The sequence below is a fragment of the Primulina tabacum genome, chromosome 5, assembly GCF_025594145.1.
Source record: "Primulina tabacum isolate GXHZ01 chromosome 5, ASM2559414v2, whole genome shotgun sequence".
Classification (NCBI taxonomy): Eukaryota; Viridiplantae; Streptophyta; class Magnoliopsida; order Lamiales; family Gesneriaceae; genus Primulina; species Primulina tabacum.
Window position 1 is genome coordinate 41,586,460 of NC_134554.1, and position 24,203 is coordinate 41,610,662.

Consider the following 24,203-nt stretch of genomic DNA (forward strand, 5'->3'; position numbering starts at 1 on the left):
CTCCGCCTACTCAGTCTTCGGCGCCTCCATTCTCAAACTCATCGTGCTCACCTGCATCATTCACACCTAGTGAGTCTAAAGACTCAACACACATGAATCGTTATAACAAGTACATATACATAACATGCAACAGTGAAAAGTACTGTAATTAAATACATTTTATCTATATATTTCTATATATCTATACATATTATAAAAGTGTGAACCAGGGTAAAAGTTTTTCATTGTGCATTGTCAACTTTGTCCTTGTTTTGTACACAATTGATAATTTAGTAAGGATGTTTTAGTAAAATCAATTATTATGATAAGGTCAAAATTGACAAACTACGCGTTTGTTGGATAAAGGTCAGGTTTGAGAACATATTTTTTTCTATGAATACTTTCATTTTTATTATTATATATATTTTTCTTTAGTTATAGATAAAGTGAACATATTTTTTTCGACGACAATTCACATGTTTGTTGAAAATAAAAATCGATCAAGTTTGATTGAAATATCAAAATATTTTTTTTTATTATTATACTTAAAGTTAACATATTTTTACTTAAAAAATATCAAAATATTTTGATTTTTATTATTATACTTAAAGTTAACATATTTTTACTTAAAAAATATCAAAATATTTTGATTATTATTATTATATTTTTTTATTTGGTTATAGATAAAATGAAAAATATTTTTTTCTACAAAAATCTACATATTTGTTGAAAATTGTTTTTTTTTATTGAAATAAAGAATTTTTGTAATTTTGAAAAAACATTTCTCTCTCTTATTATTATCTCCAATCTCTCTCCAATAAAAGTTACCTCCCCGGTTGAAATTTCCTCTCACACAGATTCTAAATCCTTTGCCGCTTTCCACCAGTTCTCGCGCTGTAAGTCGTCAAAATTTAGAAAAAATACATATTCGAAAATATTTCGTCATAATCTTTCTATCGATACCGATATTGAGGGGTATTTCGCAACGTAGTCGACGATCTTTTTCCTTCCGATCGTTCTTCCGCCTTCATCCACCGCACCGGGCCTCCGCCGTTGCTCGGACTTAAATTTTCAAGGCATTTGGAGTTCGAAATCTTGTCCTAGCTCGAGTTTCATAGGCTGCCGGTGAGTGATTTTTTAACTATCAATTTAGTTCGACTTGTGGTACCAGTTAGAGGGGGTTATTTCAATTTTCTTGCTGTTAGTCCCCCTGTTTCTGTGCAAAAATTCATCGAAAGACCTATTGTTGAATTTGTCTCTCTCTGTTTTTCTGTGGAGGAGGAAAAAAATCATACAATTTGGGGTAGGAATGTTGTGCAGTATTTTGTTTCAAAACTTTGTGAAGTTAACCACAATGGAGCACGTATAAGTTTCTTGTGCTTTTCAGTGGTATGGCTTTGCTCCCTTAACATGTTACATCCTTTCTCCGATCCGGTGATTCTTGTTTTCTTGCTTAGTAATGTTAATTTGGGTCGTACGATTATATGTAATGATAATGATTTGCTCTATTTGTCATAGAATTCTATTTTTATGTCCTTGTAAACAATAAACCTTCTAAAATTTCTCCACAAATAGAAGCGGTGGACGATGTAAAATTTTAAAGGTGATTTCATTTGGATGAAGAAGTAACTTGTGAGCAGCACCTAAAGATTTAGTACCGAAAATGTTTGGTGTTAAGGAATAATAGTTTATCAGGAATCATCCCAAAAGCTTTGAGTAATTGCACAAGCTTGCAGATTATAGATCTCGGGCAAAATAGGCTAACAGGCAATATTCCAACTTGGGTAGGATGTAGCTTTAGAATGATTACTGTTCTAAGCCCACGCTCCAATGAGTTCACTGGCAGCATACCTTTAAGCTTATGTGGCTTAACTGAACTTCAAATCTTAGACCTCTCATCAAACAAGGTTTCCGGAGCTATACCAAAATGCATATGGAATCTCAGCGCGATGACAATCGAAGATCACAGATTTGATCTATTTTCGAGTCAAGTTTTGGAATTTCTGGCTCTTTCAGTGATGGGGGACGACTACAGTAACTTTGCATCTATGTTAACATACTTAAATAGTGTGCATTTAAGGTGGAAAGGAAATGAGGTCAAGTACAGTAACTCTTACGGCCTGTTAGTCAACCTCATCGATCTTTTGGTGAATTACTCTCCATATGCCATAAAAGATAGGAGTTTCGATCGGAGATGTATATGTATCGAGAAAATAAAATTGTATCAACCCGATCTCACAAAGATGAATTCATGATTTGAAGTTGAGATGAGCTTGAAATTAATGTATAAATTATATTATTATCAAAATATGTATATATAGATAATTAAAAAAATCATTACATTGTATTGTTCAATGAAGTTGTACTATAAAATTAAGAAGATGAGCTGAGTTTTGAGGGTGAAAATGGTGGCCTTTAGTGATTTAATTTACGAAAGATAATAAATAGTTGTCTTATTTATATTAGAGTTGCTTATTTATTAATATTGAAAATTATTGTTAACTAAACGTATATTTTAAAATAATTAATTAATTATGTAAACAAATTAAATTGTCTTGAATAATTAAATTTTAATTATAATAAATTTAGTATTATTGTCGTCTTACGTCGTCAAAACTTAGAAATAAATACATATTCGAAAAAATCTCGTCATAATCTTTCTATGATATCTATTGATTTTGGTACTAATAATTGGTATTTGTTATATCTTTGGATGTAGGTACAATCGTTGCGTCGATTCGAGGTATCAACAGAAATTTTAGCCCCTGTTTGTAGAATTTACAAAATTTCTATTTATTATGGGCAGAAAAGCTTCTTCCTCATATTCGAAGAGGTATTGATAAAAAGCCATATTTATTTAATGTCATTTGCATCTTTGATAATATATTGAACTAAAAAGTTGTAACTAATTGTGTTGCTAAACAGTAAGTTCTTTGAAGCAACCAATCCATCAGTTGAAAATCATACTAACCAAGGTACATCAAATGAAATTTTCAAATTTGTAGTATTTAATTTAATAATATATATCCAAATTTGATTCCTAACAATTTGTTTGATTTTTTTTTTAAATTGCAGATTTATTGACATTTAATAGGTGTTGCACTTTCGAAAACAAATATTCAAATTTGTCAATAGATAAAAAACGTCATTACATTAATAATGTTGTTAATTCTAGAAGGAAAAAAAGATTAAACGAATGTGAATTCAGCACATCTACAAAATTAAATAAGGAAAATACAATTTGGTTGCTGAAAGCTTTGATTCATGAAGGTAAAATCAAGTTTCATTCCATACACTTTTATATAGTATCGGGAAACTGCATATTTGTTTTATATTTATCATATTTTTATATTTTTTTAGGTCAATCACTTGTTGATCTGCACGAATTGAAACCTATGAATATATGTCGCTACTGTGAAGCGAGAAAGTTTGAATTTGAATCTCCAACATTTTGTTGTGACAATGGTAAAATTAAGTTGGCAAACACTGTGATGCCGTCTGAATTGATAGATCTGTTCACTGGAAATCAATCTCACAAAGCTGTTGATTTTCGGAAAAAAATTAGAGTTTATAATAGTCTCTTCTCTTTTACTTCTTTTGGAGTTAAAATTGACAAAGAACTTGCTTCTTTAAATCATTGAATTTACACGTTTCGAGCATTAGGCCAAATATTCCACACTCTTCCACCTATGTCGCCCGGTGAGGCTGGTCCATCTCATTTTCAATTGTATTTTTGGGATACAAGTAATGAGTTAAATAATAGAATGAATGTGATGGGCAATGCTAATATCGATGAAGAGACAATGAGACTATTAATGGAGGTTCTCAAGAGAAACCCTTACGCTCAATTATTACGCAGAATAAATGATTGGTCGTCTCTTGAGGAAATTAGGCTACATATTTGTAAAAATGCTGTTGTGGATCAACGATGTTACAATACACCTACAGCTGATCAAGTTGCTGCCATTTGGATAGAAGGCAATAATGCTAATATACCATATGATAGAGACATCGTAATTCATGGATGCAATGGTCAGAGTCATAGAATTAAACATTATTTTGGTTGTTATGATCCTTTACAATATCCGCTTCTTTTTCCGAATGGAGAGAATGGTTGGCATCAAAATATTCCCAAATACAAGTCCATGGAAGCTAATAATCAAATTCAAGATAATATTTCCGTCCAATCTAACTTTTCTTCTATCGAAAATATCCTTCAAGATGAACAACATGGTACGTGTTTCTGTCTTTTTTCTTTTCAATCTATATATATTTAAAGTATTAGATTTCATCACTTTTACAAATATTTAACTTCCATGATAGATGAAATAATTGAATCCACATGTCAAGACTTTGAATTTTTCAAAAGATTTCACTACCACTTATTTAATATGCATCTTATGTATTTTAGTTGCAACCACATTAAGATTATACATGTATCAATGATGTTTTGGTGTTTTTATGCTTTGTGTATTTATCTAATTTGTTTTATTTAATTTAATACATTGTCAGAACTTTTACCAATTCACTATATAATATTTCTCTAATTTTTGTAATATAATGCATGGTTTTATTTGTATTATATATAATATTTATTTGTAAATTGTGAAAAATGTCATATTCTGAATGTGTACTTTTTCACTTTTTAATTTAATATATTATCATAGTAATCAACAAAGACAAGCAAAAGATGGTTTCTTGCCGAGAGTACTATTGTTACAAATTCCAAATAAGAGATAACATGCCATCGATGCTTTTATATGCTGGAAGATTGTTGCAACAATATGCAGTTGATATGTATATTAAGCTTGAAACAACTAGATTGGATTACTTTAGAAGGAACCAAGCGGAAATGAGGTCAGAACTTTATCAAGGTATCGTTGACAGCATTATAAATGGAGAAACAAAAGGAAATGAAATTGGAAGAAGAATAGTTCTTCCAGCATCGTTTATCGGAGGACCAAGGGATATGCGTCGTAGATATCTTGATGCAATGGCATTAGTAAGAAAGTTTGGAAAACCTGATCTTTTCATTACAATGACTTGTAATCCAGAATGGAAAGAGATAACAGATAATTTGAAAGAAGGTCAACAACCTCAGGATCGACCTGATTTAACTACCAGGGTATTTCGAGCTAAGTTACAAGATTTAAAAAATCAAATAATTACCAAGTCAATATTCGGAGTGGTTGCTGCTTTTGTTTATGTGGTGGAATTTCAGAAGAGGGGGTTGCCTCATATGCACATGTTGATTATTTTGAGGCAAGATTCTAAAATCAATGGTCCTGAAAATTTTGATTACTATGTATCAGCAGAATTACCAAACAAAGACAAAAATCCCAACCTTCATAATTTTGTTGTGAAGTATATGATGCATGGTCCTTGTGGGGATTTAAATAAAAAGAATACTTGTATGATTGCTGGGCGTTGTAAAAGCAACTATCCACGCCAGTTTTGTCAAAGTACAACACAAGGAAAAGATGATTATCCAATTTATAGAAGAAGAAATGATGGGCAAATAGTTGATATACGAAAGGCAAAACTAAACAATCAATGGGCTGTTCCTCACAATTCTTACCTTCTGTTAAGGTATGATTGTCATGTTAATGTCGAAGTATGCTCTAGATTGACGGCTGTCAAATATCTTTGCAAATATATATATAAAGGACATGATAAAGTTGTTGTGCATATTGCCTCCAGCAATAGTGATACTGTTGTGGATGAGATTAAGAACTTTCAAGATGCAAGGTGGGTCTCAGCACAAGAAGCACTGTGGAGAATATTTGAATTTTATTTAAACGAGATATCCCCGGCTGTAATAAGTTTGGCATTACACTTGCCTAACAAACAATGCATCACATTTTGGAGGAATCAAAATTTGGAAAATGTCATTCAACACGAATTGACCTCAAAGACGATGCTAACTGAATTTTTTCATATGTGCTCAATAAATTCTAAAGCAAGATCTTATTTGTATGCCGAATTCCCAGAACATTATGTATGGGACAAAAGAAACAAGTGTTGGTATGAAAGAAAAAAAGTAAAGGTTATTGGACGTATAAATGGTGCAAATCCTACAGAAGGAGAAAGGTATTATTTAAGATTATTGCTCAATCATGTAAGAGGACCTACTTCTTTTATCTATTTGTTAACGGTTAATGGAAAGATTTGTTTCACATTCAAAGAAGCAGCACAGAGAAAGGGGTTGCTTGAATCAGATCAGAGCAACTTTGAGTGTTTGAATGAGGCTATGAGCTTCCAAATGCCATATGCTTTGAGAAGACTTTTTGCAACAATATTAGTATATTGTGAGCCATCCGATGTCAGAAAATTATGGGACACTTACTTTGACGCGATGTCCGAAGATTTTAGGAAAGAAAATGATGGCAACAAGGAATTTTTGGTATCAAAGACATTGCAAAACTTGAATTTTATTTTGGAAAGTATGGGAAAAAGTATTCATGTTTTTGATTTGCCAAGAATAACTATTGAAATAGATGAGTACAATGATAATGTTTGTACAGAAGCTCGAGAGGAAATGTCTATCGAAATATCACCTGACGATTTGTTAGCTCAATCCAAATTAAATGCAGGGCAACGAAAAGCATTCTCAACAATTCTCGAGTGCTTAGATTCCATTGGAAGTGGCCTTTTTTTTGTCAATGGGGACCTGGTGGAACTGGGAAAACATATTTATATCGTGCTTTGCTAGCAAATGTTAGGCAAAGAAATATGATTGCCCTTGCTACCCCAACTTCGGGAGTTGCAGCTTCGATATTACCTGGTGGTCGAACAGCTCGTTCCCGATTTAAAATCCCAATTGATTTGCATGAAGAAAGCTATTGTACAATATCAAAACAAAGTGGACTTGCAGAACTGTTACGTGTAACACGATTAATTATATGGGATGAAGCACCGATGGCAAACCGGATAGCAATTGAAACTGTTGATAGAAGTTTACAAGATATAACGGGAATCCAAAAACCATTTGGTGGAAAGGTGGTTGTTCTTGGAGGAGATTTCATGCAAGTTTTGCCGGTAGTTCCGAAAGCCACAATTCAAGAAACAATTAATGCAAGTTTAGTAAAATCTTATTTGTATAAACAAATGCAACATATGACTCTAACAGAAAATATGAGATCAAAATCTGACCCTGTTTTTAGCGATTTTTTGCTACAAGTAGGCAGTGGGATTGAACCTACCGATAGTGAAGGCAATATCAAAATTCCCGATGAAATGATTATCAAGTATAGCAAAAATGATGAGGAGTCTTCTGAAGAAATGCTAATAAATCACATATTCCCAAATCTAAAAGAAAATGCTGAATCAACAGCATATATGACAAGTCGAGCAATACTTACTTCGAAAAATGAATATGTTGACAAGTTGAATGAGAAAATTATTCAATTTTTCCCAGGTGAAGGTAAAACATATGCAAGCTTTGATGAAGCTGTTGACGATACTCATAATTTTTATCCCCAAGAATTTTTAAATACCTTGACTCCAAATGGAATGCCTCCTCATCGTTTGGTTTTGAAAAAAAACTGTACAGTTATGCTATTGAGAAATTTAGATCCATCTGAAGGCCTGTGTAATGGAACCCGAATGGTTTGTAAGGAATTTGAAGACAATGTCATCCATGCAGAAATAACTGTTGGACATCATGCTGGAAAACATGTTTTTATTCCAAGAATACCTTTGTCTCCTGCTGAGAACGAGGGATATCCTTTCCAATTAAGAAGAAAACAGTTTCCGATTCGTTTGTGCTTTGCAATGACAATTAATAAGGCACAAGGTCAAACTATACCAATTGTTGGTATATACCTACCACAACCTGTGTTTTCACATGGCCAATTATACGTTGCATTATCTAGAGGCACTTCAATGTCCGCTACAAAAGTCTTGATAAAGCCAAATTCAATTACAAATATTGATGATGCAAGAACAAAAAATGTTGTATACAAAGAAGTTCTTCGTCAAGGTTCATAATTTCATTAACTTATTTGTCAGAATAATTTTGATATTGCATGTATGAAATTGATATATTTACTAAAAAATCTGAATTTGCAGACCAGGAGACGGCCACAGTCAAGGGGAAAGAGTGGAAGTAAAAGAGACTGCATTGCAACAAATTTGGGTGAAAGGACAAAGCTTAAGTACGTCGAACTTGAAGATTTTATCTTTCGTTCTGTTTTTCACAATTTTTCAAAACAATTTCCAGTTGGCGTCGAAGATAATCAAAATTCATTTTCGAACAAAAAATTGAGCAAATAAAATAAAGCTCACTATTTGAATTGTCCTACATCCTTGGAATAGCTTCCTACATAAATGATGTTATTTGTTTCTCACGTATTTGTGTATGTTTTTTAAGTTTCAATGTGGGATTCGATTACTTTAGTCTTTGGAATAGCATATATACATGTTGCGAATTAATCGGAAGACGTATAACAATAAGGCTATCCTGATATAGAAAAATTATGCCATATAAAAATTTCTGCTAAATTATTCTTTCTTAAGTATGCCGGTCATATTGGACTCTGGTTATTGCTGAAGTGAACTAAGCTTTGTTGAGCCACACTATAATACTAATATTGACAAATGGGAGTTAAAAGAATTTACCTTTACACTCATTGATATCTTCCGTGTTATTTACTTTTTGAAACTTTATTTTTTTCTTTTCTGTTTATTTTTCAGAATGTCTAAATTGAATATTCTATTTTATGTAGGACACGTCATGATTATGGTGTTTAAACATGTTTTATTTCTATATATTACTTCAGATTGACATAGCCATGGAAGCATGCAAGAGCTTTTTCCCAGCAATGCCCAGCCTAAAAAGGGTTGAAGCAGATAAAATGAGGTCCTCTCTGTTTTCCTGGTTCTATACTATCTTGTAAGCATTTTTTCGGGACACAATTCTTTACTGCTGGCATCAAAATATTATTTGATGGTGATGATCCAGAGATGGCAATTGAGATGTGGAAGTATATGGTTAAGAATAACATTTACCACGTGATGATAGTGCCAACATAGTGCTTCTTGGTTTATGTAATATGGGAAGGCTTGCAGATTTAAGGAGGTTCGCAGAGAAGATGATTGATGAAAGAATCATAATATACGAATCAACAATGACAAAAGCAAAGAACGCTTTTTACAAGGAGGGAAGAAGTGCTCGTGAATTGTATGACCACATTTTGAAGAAGTGAAAATCTTCCTATACCTAAGCTTTGGACTGTAGGCAATTTTCTATGCATTTCATATTCCTTGATGTGACTGATCAAAGAGAAACCTCTACGCTTACGCGGTTTTTGATATTTGATGGATTCTTTTGCCCTTTTCGTGTTTTTTTACGGCCTTTTTTGTTTCTGATTGCCTTCGACGACTGGTTCTCTGGTATTGTTTCTTGTTGTGTCCTGCATCATTCAGTTCAATTTTCTACAGTTTTATTGTGTTATTTTTACACCACCACAATTTTGGTTTTAAAAGGTGGTCCCACTTGTATTATTATGTTCCGAATTTTATGATACTCGTATACCCAATTGCTATATTATTTGCAAAGCTCTTAAAATTACCAGTCTCATGTGTTGTAAAGGGTTGTCAATAATAACTCCTTCAAGAATCAATTGTTTAGGAACTGTGAATTTGTCAAATCCATTACAATTCTTCCGCTCTCCAGTATGTTATGTTTAATTTTTGCATCTGTAAAGAGTGATGCTTGTTTGTTAAATAATTTACAAAGTTACGTTAGCTCACTGATTTAATAATATGACAATATATGAAACTTCCTAATGATACACAAATATTCTTTATGCTATTGCATGCCTTATATGAAGTTTTTATGAGCATGAAGTCATGTTACTTATGCATATCGCATGTGAATAATGTCTGTTGTACATGTGTATCTGAGATATGTTACGCTCAGACATGTTTGGAGTAGCTTAAGTGCGTGATATTCAAGTTCCCCTTCTTTCCCAGTTTATATTAAAGGCTTACTTCAAGTCCAAATCTAATGAATCTGCTTAGGAATTAGCATATGTTTCTGTGTTGCTTGAAAAGCACGGGTTCAAGTTTTGAATGAGCATGGGAAGTGCTTAAAGTTCCTAGAGAACAAAATGTCGTGGTTTTTTCCGTCTTAATTGTAATCATGTATTATTTTTTTCATGCAATCTATAAACATTATCTTGCTTGGTTTCCTTCAAGAGTATTTTGATTTTGAACTTGAATTTTAAGCCATTTTTTGCTGTTATTTGTTTTATATCATAAATTTTGAATGCAGGGGTTGGCTTAGAGAAAATAAAAAGGTTCCCCTGGAGATTTTGAAGGAGTAAACATTAATATTTATTTTTAGAATGTTTTGGCCCAAGGTATACTTGGAGAGCAACACACTGTTCCTCACTTCAATACAATATGTTGTTTCACAATCTGTACTAAGATTGGTTTGATGATATTTTGTATTAAATAAAAAGAGAAAAATTTTTAATCGAGAAAAAAAATATTTTTAGTTTTTAACAAAACATAATGAAAATTTCTATTAAATAAAAAGAGAAAATTTTGTAATTCAAATATATGATATCAAAAATTTTGTAATTCGAGATATATGATATCAAATTTAGTTACTCTAAATCTTTAGAATTTAATATATATGTGTGTGTGTGTGTGTGATAATTTGTATTAAATAAAAATATAAAATTTTGTAATTCCAGATAAATAGTATTTTTGATTTATCAAAAATACTATTTGATATCAAAATAAAAAAATTTGCCCAGCTCCAATTATTTTATCAAAATTACTATTTGATATCAAAATAAAAAAATTTGACCAGCTCCAATTATAATGATATTTTAAATAAGAATTAAAGGTTCTGAAAAACATAAACTTATTTTGACATGATTATAACAATTTGATAAGCAATTTTAAATAAAATTATATTATGTTTATTAATTGAGTTTCAATTTCGGTAGAACTCTAGATGAGAAGGATTCTTTTTAACACGAGATAAGAACTCTAGATCGGAAAGATTTTTTAAAAACAAGATAAAAAGAATTCTAATAAGGCTCTAATATTATATTAATAATTATATATGTAGTGTAATTCTTTCAATCGAGCAAAAAAAGTATTTTTGGTTTATAAAAAAATTATACGAGATGATAATCTGTAATAAATAAAAAGATAAAATTTTGTAATTCGATATAAATAGTATTTTTGATTTATCAAAAAACATAATATGATATCAAATTTAGTTATTCTAATATTAAAAAAGAGATTAGCAAAATTGATTTGATTTTTCTTAGATTTGATACGCCATAGCTATAATACATCTACTTAAAACTTAATAAATGAACGACTAATTGAATTAGGATCATTACATAGGTAATTTTTATAATAATAAAATTTCACACGCTCCAATTATAATTATATTTTAAAATAAGCATTACAGGTTATGAAACACATATACTTATTTTAACATGATTATAATAATTTATTAAGTAATTTTAAATAAAATTATATTATCTTTTTTAATTGAGTTATTATTTCGGTAGAACTCTAAATAATAAGGATTCTTTTTAACACAAGATAAGAAGAACTCTAGATAAGAAGGATTTGTTTAACACAAGATAAGAAAGATTCTATTAAGACTCTATTATTATATTAATAATTATATATATAGTGTAATACTTTCAAATGTATTCGACAAAAATACACATGAATTTTCGCTACAAGTTTGCATAAACGCGTTTCGAAATTCGGAGAAGGCTGGGGATTTGGAGGTAGGCTGGATATTCATTCAAAGTTGAAACTCCTTAAATCAAAATTTGACAGGTAGTCTTTAATCTTCGTGCATTCTATTAAACGTATTTGTGTTGAATAGAGTCATGAATTGAAAGAAAAACTTGGTGAAATCAAAGCATCAACTTTTTTAACCCAAGGTTCCATTGCTTTTAAATAATTGTAATTATTTCATTTTCCAAACATTTTGAATTAAGAACCCATTCGATTTGTGTACCATGCCAAAATATTATATTTCAATCACAATGTGGTAGACAAATATCTATCAACTTCTATTATTTTCAATATACTTATTATTTATTTAAATTATTACTGTTGTTTAATATATTTCTTTCTCAACATTTTTTGTGTCATGCCAATTATAGAGTACAAAATCTTATACCTCAAATGGACACCTTGCACATATGTCCTATCATCTCGTTGCAACCGAGTCAAAATAATGCTTCCATAAAAGTTAAAGTAGTACGACAGGGAAACCAAATACCCGCCAAATCGAATTCGAAGCCTATTAGAAAACTGATCTTTGTGGACGAAGAGGTAATTTCTTCCCTATTCATGTATATTTTAAATTGTTGTTAAAATAATAAAAAAAAAAATTTCCGTTTTCATTGAAGGGAACAAAAATACATGGAATAATGTTCTCGAACACAATAGATTTTTTTCAAGATCAATTGAAGATAAACAAAACTTACATCATCTCCGATCCGATTATTCAAGAAGTCAACAATAACTATCCGAATGTCAACAAATGGATAGAACTGATTTTCCAAACAAAGACGACAATTGACGAACTACAAACTCAATTCACTTGTTCCAATGTGACTTCTGGATTTACCCTGTTCAATGATGCGACAAGAGAATCACATACTAATGACGATATAGGTATCGGTTTATGCGAACAATAAAAACTTTCTAGATTTATGTAATGAAATTATCAAATGCTGTAAAAATTTTGCAGATATAATTGGTGTCCTGAAGGAAGTTCGACAGCTTAATAAATTTCACAAAAAAGATATGAACATCATCGGATATAGAAGAGAGATAGTACTTATAAATCATTTGTGAGTATTTATTTTATCTATATGTCTTTATTAAAAAAAATGCAAAATAATATTTTTCTAAGCATTATTTTAGTATTAAAATTTTACGACATATGATTTAATACATATAGTTTTAAAGATTTCAACTATTTGTTCCTCTTCTTAAAGGCTAGATACTATAACAATTACTTTATGGGATGATCTTGCTATTAACGAAGGACTATTTTTACAAGAGATAGATATGGATAAACCGGTTATAGCTTTCTGTAACTTGAAAAGACATATCTTTGAAGGCAAATTTTTTTAAATTTCATAATACATATTTCCAATAATTATTCATTAGCATTACTGACCACTTCTCCTTATGACTGCTGATAATAGGAAAGTTTCAACTCAAATCAACAACAACAACAACAATGTTCACAAATCCATCTTGCATAGAAAAAGAAACATTAAATATATGGTATGATTATTTTCGATTGTTTTTAACAAAACTATAATATTGATATTTATTCTTTTCACTATTCAAGTTTGTAAGTATCTTTATGTTAATCATTCTACTACAGGCTAGGTAACAACTTCAAAGATAGAAGTATAGATGAATTATGCATGACACATCAAATTAAAGATGCTGAAGAAATTACTTTGAGGCAAATTCTCAATCAGATTAATATTCTGCCAAAGGTTACGTATCATTTATTATTCAATTTATTTTTATTACTTCACGATTTTTTTCTAATGTTTACTCAATGGAGAACTTATTTTATAAATGATATTTATAAAACATGAGATAGGGAATCACAATTTGATATTTAATTTGACTTCATGTATCTCACTTATTAACAAATACAGAACAAATTCTATTGCTTCAAGGCATACATACATGAGATAGAAAATAAGGCGAATCCATGGTACGAAGCATGTAGTAATTGCTCAAAATCAGTCAACAAAACAATGAAAACCCGGAGCTGTAATAACTGCATAGACTTCAATATCAATATTGTGTCAAGGTAAAATTACATTTAAATATTATATCTATAAGTTTACATGAGTTGATAATAATGCCTTACATTAAATTGTTATTGTAGATATAGAATAACGATGAGCGTAAATGATGGCACTGACACTGCAAGGGTTACATTGTTCGGAAATGTCGCAAATGTTTTTATTGGCTGCAGCGTTGAAGATTATATCGATTCCATTACTAAGGTATACAAATAATGATTTTTTTTACAAACAATATATATATTTACCAATTACTAATAAAATATTCTTTATCTATAGGATGACAACACTTCAATATACTACAAGCATTTAGAGACACCAAATAGAAAAGAATATACATTTCTTCTCAAAATGGACAAGTCGGTTGAAATAAAAGACGGAACATTAGCATTTGTAATTGAAGGCATTCAAAATCCAAGCACAAATTTCAACAACAACAACGATGCAAGCAAAAAGATATCAGTAGATTTCAAACAAGAAGAAATTATAAAGAAAAGAGGATGTCCAACAAATATCATTAACGATATTGGCAAACAAATAATAGAAGACGACGACATTACAAGGATGGAGATTAAGGATGATGAAATTATTGCTTCTCTCGCAAGGAAAGATTTTCATCATAAAAAAATTCAAAAAAAGAGAGGTCGTCCAAGAAAAGAATCATCAAAGAATAAAGATATGAAAATGCATATAATTGATGGCGACAATCTCACAAGAATTCTTATTGAAGATGATGATGATCTTGCTTCTTTCAAGAAGAAGAAAATACGAATGACAAAGGAAAATATCGTGAATGAGAGAAAAGTCAACATTATAAAATAAGATAAGATTGACATAATTATTTGATTTAAGGTTTTAAATGCATTATCTACATTATATTTTATTTTTCTTAAATTAAATAAATAGTGGTAAATTAATATGATCAACACTATGGATTATATTTTTTCTTTATCTCATATTTATTTTAATAATTTTGTTATGACATCAATTCTATGTTATATTTTTAAGATTGATTACTAATATATTTTGCAACAATTATAAATTCATTTACCTTTTAAATACACAACAATTTTTGAACAAATAACATTTTCACTTTATAATACATGTTGTATAAATTATATTACATTATTTTTTACTGCCTGACCAAATAAAATAGATGAAAATCATTAATTAGTTTCAAACTACTAATCTCTTCTTAACTCATTTATTTATCAACATGTAGCAACAATAGAGGCGTGTTCTCATGTGCATCACACGTGTCTTTTCCTAGTACATATAAAAGTGTGGATAAATGACATTGTTTTCCAATTGTGCAATGACAAAATTAACCTTTTATACACATTTCAATAATAGAATGTAACTCTTATATTAATTTTTATCAAATAACACATCTTTATACTACATTTAAATGTTTTATCTTTTTACTTTTCTCTCTACATTTTTTCCAATTATTTTATTATAATTTTGTAATCTATATCTATATCTATAAAAGTGTGTATAATTGAAACTGATACGAATCTGACCGGGTGTTACGTGCTAATGGTTGAAAGGAGATTTAAGATGCGTTGTTGCCTCGGACTTTCAAGCTTGATTGTGATTAAAGATGATGAATCAAGCATATTCAAGCAAGTGGTGGAGTTCAACAAAGAATATAACGAAGGACCTATAACGAGGGGACGTAGCAAGAAGTTTAAAGAAGCACTTCAAGGATTCATGGTGAGCTACCAAGGAAGTTCAACAAATGGGTGTCTAAATTAGAGGAGCTTGGGGAACATGGACACAATAATGGAAGTGTTTGGAATGTCATTCAAGTGATAAAAGACCATGAGAACAGCAGCACGCGCGCACTCGCGCCAGAAGCGGCGCACCCGCGCGCGCATGTGCGCATGAACCGGCGCGGTCGCGCGTCCCGCGCGTGCCACAGCGCGTGATTCGGCGTTGCCGCGCGCACCAGGCTGGGGAATGCAATATATAGCGCGCCACCGCGCGAGATCATGCGCAGCCGCGCGCCCTGCCATGTAGAAATTGTTCACAACTTTCTTTATGACTTTTTACACTACTTTTTATGGTTTTTGTTGATTATTTAAGCCTTGTAATAGACCATGAACGAGATAATTCAGACATATATCAAATATCTTGAGGATTTCTCTCAAATTTGCAAGGCATTTTGCTTTGTTCTTCACAAAATCAAACTTATCAAAGATTGCATCTTTGTAGCGTTTGTCAATTGTTTTCGCACGGATTGTCAAAACGAGTTCTTTGAAGGTTCGTATGAAATTCGATTGCTATTATCGTTGATATTTGTTGCTAAGTGTTAATCGCTTAGAGGTGAATATCACAAATCGTTGCTTGTTTCAAAAGATCGGGACAACCTAATCGATCCTTGTTCGTTATTGAATTGAGGGCGCGATTCTAATTAATCGTGTTTGCTTCTTATTCGTACGAGGATTCGTATCATTTGGTATCAGAGCTTTTGGTTCTCTTTGATTCAAGTAAGTTATCGTTGCTATTTTCAGATCTGTTTAAAATTTCGTTCTGTTCTCAGATCTTTTATCCTTTCGTTGCTATTTTCAGATCTGTCTAAAATTTCGTTCTGTTCTCAGATCTGTGTTATCCTTTCGATTTTATTTTCAGATCTTTCTAAAATTTTATTCTTTTTTCAGATCTGTGTTATACTTTCGTTTCTGTTTTCAAATCTGTGTTATCCTTTGTATTGTTGTAAGATCTGCGTTATTCTAGCGTTCTTTGTTTTGCGCAGTCCAAGTGAGATAGTTGCGAGTGTCCACGAGTTGAATCTTGTTAGTTTGATATACAAGTACAAAGCTTGAGCACATCTTAGAGAGAACTATCAAATTCGAGTGAAAACACCTGAGTGCGACCGTTATTTCTTTGGATTGACCGGTGAGTATTTTGTTGTGACGAAAAAAAAGAGAGAAAAAAAAGGGAGAGTCGAGTGAATTTTCATTGGAGTGACCAGTGAGGATTCGTGGTGAGAAACATTATTCTTTATTATTTTCTACTAACCTTTTCTTGCAGGTATAATGGTTGATGATCGTCAATTTCAAACAATGTTGAGAGGGTTGGATAGAATATGGGAGAAGGAGTTTAAGCTTCTACGAAAAAAATATAGGAGGTGTGAAGAAGATGAAATACATGATAGGCAATATGATGAGGATAGGCGACGTAGAAGATTTGGAGGGAATATATCGTTGTATTTGCATTGTGATGATGATAGGGGATGTGAGGAGAGGAGTGGGTATAGCAACCGGGGAGAGAAAATCATTGATAGTCCAATGGAGCAGTCGGGACGTGAAACTACAAAATATGAATATCAAGGTACAAGTAAAAATTCAATTTCTAGTACTTGTGATGTTATATGTTGTCGGTGTTTTGAGGTCGGGCATGATATCAGTCAATGTCCACGTGATGAGGAGACCATAATAAAATCGCTAGTTGATCTTAAATCTCAAATGAAGGTTGATGTTGTGGTTGAGCTTAAATCTCAAGTGGAGGTTGAGATTGTTGGTGAACTGGGATATGAAGTCGAGGTTGTAGAAGGATCTGAATTTGAGGTTGTGGTAATAGAGTTGATGATGGTTGTATTCCGCTAGTTGGTGAGTTGAGTGTTGTTGAACGATATACAACTGAGAATGAATCATTAGGTGGAGAAGAAATGCTTAATTTGTCTCTTTTGGAGGAAGAGATTAGGCAAGGAGAGGTTATCATACATAAATTTCTTGATGAACTAATTGTTTCATTGGTTCAATTGAATCCAAATGTCCTTGAGGATCAATTGAAATTTATTCACGAATTGAGTGAAAAAAAATGTGAAATGGCCGAAAGAAAGAGTGAACAAAAGAGTGAGATGGCCATAGAAAATAAGAAAGAGAGAAAAGATGAAAAAGAAAAAGAGGCCAAAGATAAAGAAAAGAAAATTGAATTAAAGGCCTAAAAGAATGAAAAGAGTGAGGTTGAGCGTTATTTATTATTGCATAAACCATTTCATGTACCTTTGTACAAAGTGGTTTATTCTCATTGTGATGATATAGCCGGTTCAATCCCGAGCATTGTTACTTCATCTTTGCAGGAATCTGATGAAGTCATGATGAGGAGGCGAGACAGTGTTATTGCTGTGAGAATGCAATGGGATGATCCATATGATGTCAAGAGAAATCACCTTGAGGTAAGGGTAGTTACCACTGCAACGACTGGGAGGTATGATTTGCTTCCTTACCTTAATTTTGTGTCGTTTTGTTTTCAAGAATGTGTAGAGCGAGTTGCAAAGTTGGTGGTTAAGGGGTCGGATGTAAATTTATCCTTATTCCTTGATTGTTATGAATTTGAGACCATGGATGAATTGCATGTACCTACTCTGAATTTTGAACGTCTCACGATTTACAAAGTTGATGGGGTTTGTTTACTACAAGGGTTTATATACATTAGACTTAGATTTTGTGATAAGATAAGATATTGCATTGACAGTACATGTGACATGTCCTATTTCCATGATTTATATTTGATTGGTGATGGTTGTGAAGATTACATGGATAGTATATTTAGGGTGTTCTATTTGCATGATTTATGCTTGTTTGATGGTTTTGAGAGGTGCAAGGATGAACATGATTATTTCTTTATTCATGATGAATACCTATTTAAAGAAAATAAATTTCTCATCCTACATCCATTGCATGAGTTGTTGCTTGATATTGAGGCACATGACATGTGTTTAATTGGTAGCCATGAAGTAACTAGAGCCATAGATATGAGGCATGAATTTTTACTATGGTTGCATATGAGGAGGTATATTGAGTGGAATTGTGAAACATGCATTGCACGTAAGAATTTTTATGATCATAATGAATACAATTTTAAGGAGGATAAATTGTTAATTCTAAATTCATTGCATGAGTTACGTGCTGGTGATGCATATAGTGGTGTCTTTATCTTTGATAAAATGCATGATTATATGTGTTGGTTGCATATGAAGAGGTATGTTAAGAGGTGTAGTGAAGGGTGCATTGGATATGGGGAAAGGGCATCTAACCTAGATTCTTATATGTTGCATCAATTATTTCTTATTTCTAGTGAGCTATGGTCGTACACGTGTATGGATATTATTTTGGTGTTGACTAGGTCTAAGAAGGGGAGAAATCTGATCTTTGTAATAGTTAATGATATCTTATCATTTGGTGTCACTCGTCAATTGGTGTATGTTGAGGTTGTTACATTGACAGTGAAGGCAACCATGGAGTTAGGGCTCAAAGCATTGAAGGAGCACGTGGGCAATAGCACCTACAAACTTGAACCTGAAGGTAAGCATGTTGGTCATATAAATTTTGTTATTACTAACTTGCTTCGTTTTTGCGTAGGTAGACAAGATTTGAGGACAAATCTTTTTGAAGAAGGGGAGTATGATACGAATATGACCGGGTGTTACGTGCTAATGGTTGAAAGGAGATTTAAGATGCGTTGTTGCCTCGGACTTTCAAGCTTGATTGTGATTAAAGATGATGAATCAAGCATATTCAAGCAAGTGGTGGAGTTCAACAAAGAATATAACGAAGGACCTATAACGAGGGGACGTAGCAAGAAGTTTAAAGAAGCACTTCAAGGATTCATGGTGAGCTACCAAGGAAGTTCAACAAATGAGTGTCTAAATTAGAGGAGTTTGGGGAACATGGACACAATAATGGAAGTGTTTGGAATGTCATTCAAGTGATAAAAGACCATGAGAACAGCAGCACGCGGGCACTCGCGCCAGAAGCGGCGCACCCGCGCGCGCATGTGCGCATGAACCGGCGCGGCCGCGCGTCCCGCGCGTGCCACAGCGCGTGATTCGGCGTTGCCGCGTGCACCAGGCTGGGGAATGCAGTATATAGCACGCCACCGCGCGAGATCATGCGTAGCCGCGCGCCCTGCCGTGTAGAAATTGTTCACAACTTTCTTTATGACTTTTTACACTACTTTTTATGGTTTTTGTTGATTATTTAAGCCTTGTAATAGACCATGAACGAGATAATTCAGACATATATCAAATATCTTGAGGATTTCTCTCAAATTTGCAAGGCATTTTGCTTTGTTCTTCACAAAATCAAACTTATCAAAGATTGCATCTTTGTGGCGTTTGTCAATTGTTTTCGCACGGATTGTCAAAATAAGTTCTTTGAAGGTTCGTATGAAATTCGATTGTTATTATCGTTGATATTTGTTGCTAAGTGTTAATCGCTTAGAGGTGAATATCACAAATCGTTGCTTGTTTCAAAAGATCAGGACAACCTAATTGATCCTTGTTCGTTATTGAATTGAGGGCGCGATTCTAATTAATCGTGTTTGCTTCTCATTCGTACGAGGATTCGTATCAGAAACTGTTTTCCGATTGTGCATTAATAAAATACCCTTCGTGCAAACTTGAACAAAATAAAACTTATTATTATTGTAATATAAAGATAAAAATAATAGGACATATATAAATGACTCACCATTACTAATAATTAATTGACATTTAGAGCCTTATTGTAATGTATCTATATACCTATAAATCTATATCTATCTATATACCTATAAAAGTATGGATCATGAGCAAAGTTTTTGTATTGTGATTTTACTATTATACTTATAAAAGTATAAAAAAAATAACAAATTTTCTACTATCCGCCTAAATTGTGTGTTTTTAGATTAATTGCATGGAAATTTTCTACACATATTTTGGGAAATCTATGCATTAAAAATGAATAACTGTTTGATAATAAAAATATATTTTTTATCTATATACCTACAAAAGTGTAGATAACTGGTCATGTTTTTCAATTGTCAAAAGATAAAAATGACATTCTCATCAATACAAATCCAAAGATTCAATAAAGATGTATTTGTAAATTTCTAATTGTTGTAAGTGTAAAAATAAAATATCAAAATTTTTTATTTATTCCACCTAATATATAATTAATAGTCTGACAAATGCTAATGAATTATCACTATAATATACATTGATTGTAATAATTTATATCACTTCGAGAATAAAATGTAACTCCTATATTAATTTTCTCAAATATTCCATCTTTATACTAACTTTAAATATTAATTTATCCTTTTAATTTTCTTTCTACATGTTATTTTATGATTTTAATGCAATTTTGTAATTATGTTTTAGTGTAGTTTCTAATTAAGTAATAAACTATCGTTATAGTATCACAAGAAGATATAAGAACAAAATAATTATATATGCAATAGTATAATAACATGATAAGTATAAAATAATATAATAATATGAAATTTAATACTAATGTATTTTATGTTTTTTTAACTAAGAATTGAAAGTAAAAAATTTAATAAATTTTTTAGTAGAGTTTATATCACTAATTAAGAATGTTAATATACTAATAATATCATAAAATATGAATCAGATAGAAAAATTAAGAGAATTAGCTATAATAAAAAATTTCAATATTTTAGTAGCATTTTTTTAAAAAAAAATTATATATCAGACAAAGTCTTTAGTGAAATCATTCCCACAGAGGAAGAAAGGGTGAAGTATGAGTGTTTTTATCCGAACATCCATAAAATTCCCTTGTATTTACTTTTCACAAGTTTTACATTTCAAACTATATCTTGTTGTTTAGATTGCCAATAGGTTGAAAATATCATTAGAAATATTGAACCGTCGTCCACACTTTTCACGTGGTTCATATTTCTAACCGTTTGAGAAAATCTTTCAGCCGCCTAAGAATGATTGAAAACAAATTTTAGAAGCAAATATTTTTTAAAGAGTTTATCCACCTCATCTAAATTATTTCTTGATCCCAACAATATACAATCACTAAACACATACAAATACATAATATATATATATATATATATATATAAATTTGTAATCGATGGCTTAATGAAAAATATAAAGTATATACTTTTTTAAAAATTATTCATTAACTAATGTATATGAAAATTAATTTATCTATGATATATAAATCTAAAGCAAAATGTAAAAAAGTTATATAGGAGGTTAAATAATATTTAAATTGAATATTATATGTTATATTTTATTATCAATATTATTATTTCATTAGTTTTGATATATTTTGATAAGTTAGTCACAAATATTTTAAATTGATAATTATTTGTCCTTAGTGTGCTTCACTTATATAAATTATGATTTATGCATTTATAAAATCCTTAATTTGGTTGATTTTTAGGTTATTATACCTTATACGTGGTGCTTAGATATATATTTTTTCAAAATTTGTTTCAGTTCAATTTGTTCTATATATTATGCTCATTATAATTTATTATATAACATAAAATCAACGGTTTGAATTTTAATTTGAGAAACAATTTTGAATGTAAGGTATATAAGTTTTCAATTAATTTATTCGTCTAATATGACAAAATATTAAACCAATATAAATAAAAAAATGATTCAAATTATTTGTTAAAAAATCAAATTTTAATTTTTATTAAATAATTAATATTTACGTGCATCGCACGTGCTTCTTGCTAGTGATCTTAAAAGTATGAACTTAAACATAGCATGTCCAAGCATAACGTGTCCATAACATATCTCGTCATATCAACATATATGTGTTCATTTTATTTATTTGAATTCAGATCATTAGTTGTGACTTTCGTATCAGCTCTAGTCGATGGATCCATCTAGGTATAACCGCGGTATCCGGTGACGGGGACATCGAAGACAATATTACCCATCCACTGAGCATTGGCCTTGCATGTTCGTGTTCGTGTTAGTCACAACCAACTCACATCCTTCAAAAACATGTCATTGTATTCATCACTTATAAAATCATTCATATACGTAAAACACCTCAAAAACACATTTATAACCAATGCCTTAAGAAGTAATATTTTGTTTTGTGTAATATTTCTGTTAATGTTTGTTATTTATTTCAGATATTAACATCGTCCGTTCATTTTATTACAAATTCCGTATAACCATGTTTGAGAAGGTAATTTAAGTAATTTATTAATATTTATTGGTATTATTTATATTATGTTAATGTAATTATAATTTTATTCACTAGCATTATACGAATACGTATAATTTTGTTAAATAGTATATTTTTAATATTAATCATGATATAAATATAATAATAGAGAAATTAGAAAAATAATAAAAGTAACATGATTGACTTCGTGGTTACAATGACGAACTTTCGACTCGGATTTTGTTGCATAACATTTTGAATTTCACTGTAATACAAACAATGATTTGCATAATAGTCTAATTTTATCAATAGTTGTGATAATCAACTTAACATGCCTTCATAAATATATGGATAAGGTAGAATGAAAAGCATCAAATGTCCATCCTCGATTTTCCACCATCATTTAAAAATATGACAGTTGAAACGACTCGTGCTACTAAAATAGTGCTAGAATTTTATTTTTTTTGCAAGCTAATTTTGAAAATGCTCTTACACATACATGCGAATGAAAACAGTCTACTATGAGTATTAAAAATTTATTCAATCACTGAATAAAAATAACAGCAGTTAAATAAATCCTAAATATCATCAAATTCCTAGACTACTATTTGAAAAGAACTCAAACGCAACAATCAAAGCTTGTCGTATCATCAACATATAAAAAGATATAAAATGTAAAAAAAAAAAAACAGTGTTCATCCATGACCCATAAACATATAGTGCGGAAATATGCAAGGTCCTCGAGTCATCGTGCGCACTCCCAGCTTCGCTTACTCAGTGTTGGGCGCCTCCAGTCTCAAACTCATCGTACTCACCTGCATCATTCACACCTAGTGAGTCTAAGGACTCAACACACCTGAATCGTTATAGCAAGTATATATACATAACATACAACAATGAAAAGTACTGTAATTAAAATACATTTCATGATTTTAAAAGTATGAACTTAAACATACAATGTCCAAGCATAATGTTTCCATAACATATCTCATCATATCAACATATACGTGTTTATTTTCTTTATTTGAATTTAGATCATTAGTTGTGACTTTCGTATCAGCTCTAGTCGATGGATCCATCTACGTATAACCGCGGTACCCGATGGCGGGGACATCAGCGAGAATATTACCCATCCACTGAGCCTTGGCCTTACATGTTCGTTTTTGTGTTAGTCACAACCAACTCTCATCCTTCAAAAACATGTCATTGTATTCATCACTTATAAAATCATGCATATACGTAAATTTTTTTAAAATCAAGCATGCAACGTATATTTTGTATTTTAATAAAAATTTATGCTCGTAATAACATATACATTTTTAAACATGCAACTTTAGTGTTTAAGGTGCTGCCATGACTGCTAACTTGACCCGAGTAAAAAATGACAAGTTTGCCCCGGTAAACCCTAATTGACTGTTTTACTTTTCGACCCGAAGCCAACCAAACTTATTAAAAC

The 24,203-nt window shown here is 31.2% G+C and overlaps 2 protein-coding genes across 2 annotated transcripts; both read left to right on the forward strand.

Annotated features, from left to right (window-relative positions):
• The first annotated feature begins 3,005 nt into the window (after nucleotides 1–3,005).
• LOC142547728 (uncharacterized) lies at nucleotides 3,006–6,691 on the forward strand. Its single transcript, XM_075656146.1, has 2 exons — nucleotides 3,006–3,249; nucleotides 3,340–6,691. Exon 2 carries the CDS (start codon nucleotides 4,670–4,672, stop codon nucleotides 6,689–6,691), a length of 2,022 nt encoding a protein of 673 aa, XP_075512261.1. The 5' UTR covers nucleotides 3,006–3,249; nucleotides 3,340–4,669.
• On the forward strand, nucleotides 6,577–9,372 carry LOC142547732 (uncharacterized). Its single transcript, XM_075656158.1, has 3 exons — nucleotides 6,577–7,960; nucleotides 8,050–8,135; nucleotides 8,760–9,372. The coding sequence occupies exons 1-2, from the start codon at nucleotides 6,712–6,714 to the stop codon at nucleotides 8,088–8,090; spliced, it is 1,290 nt and encodes a 429-aa protein (XP_075512273.1). The 5' UTR covers nucleotides 6,577–6,711; the 3' UTR covers nucleotides 8,091–8,135; nucleotides 8,760–9,372.
• The last annotated feature ends 14,831 nt before the right edge of the window (nucleotides 9,373–24,203 follow it).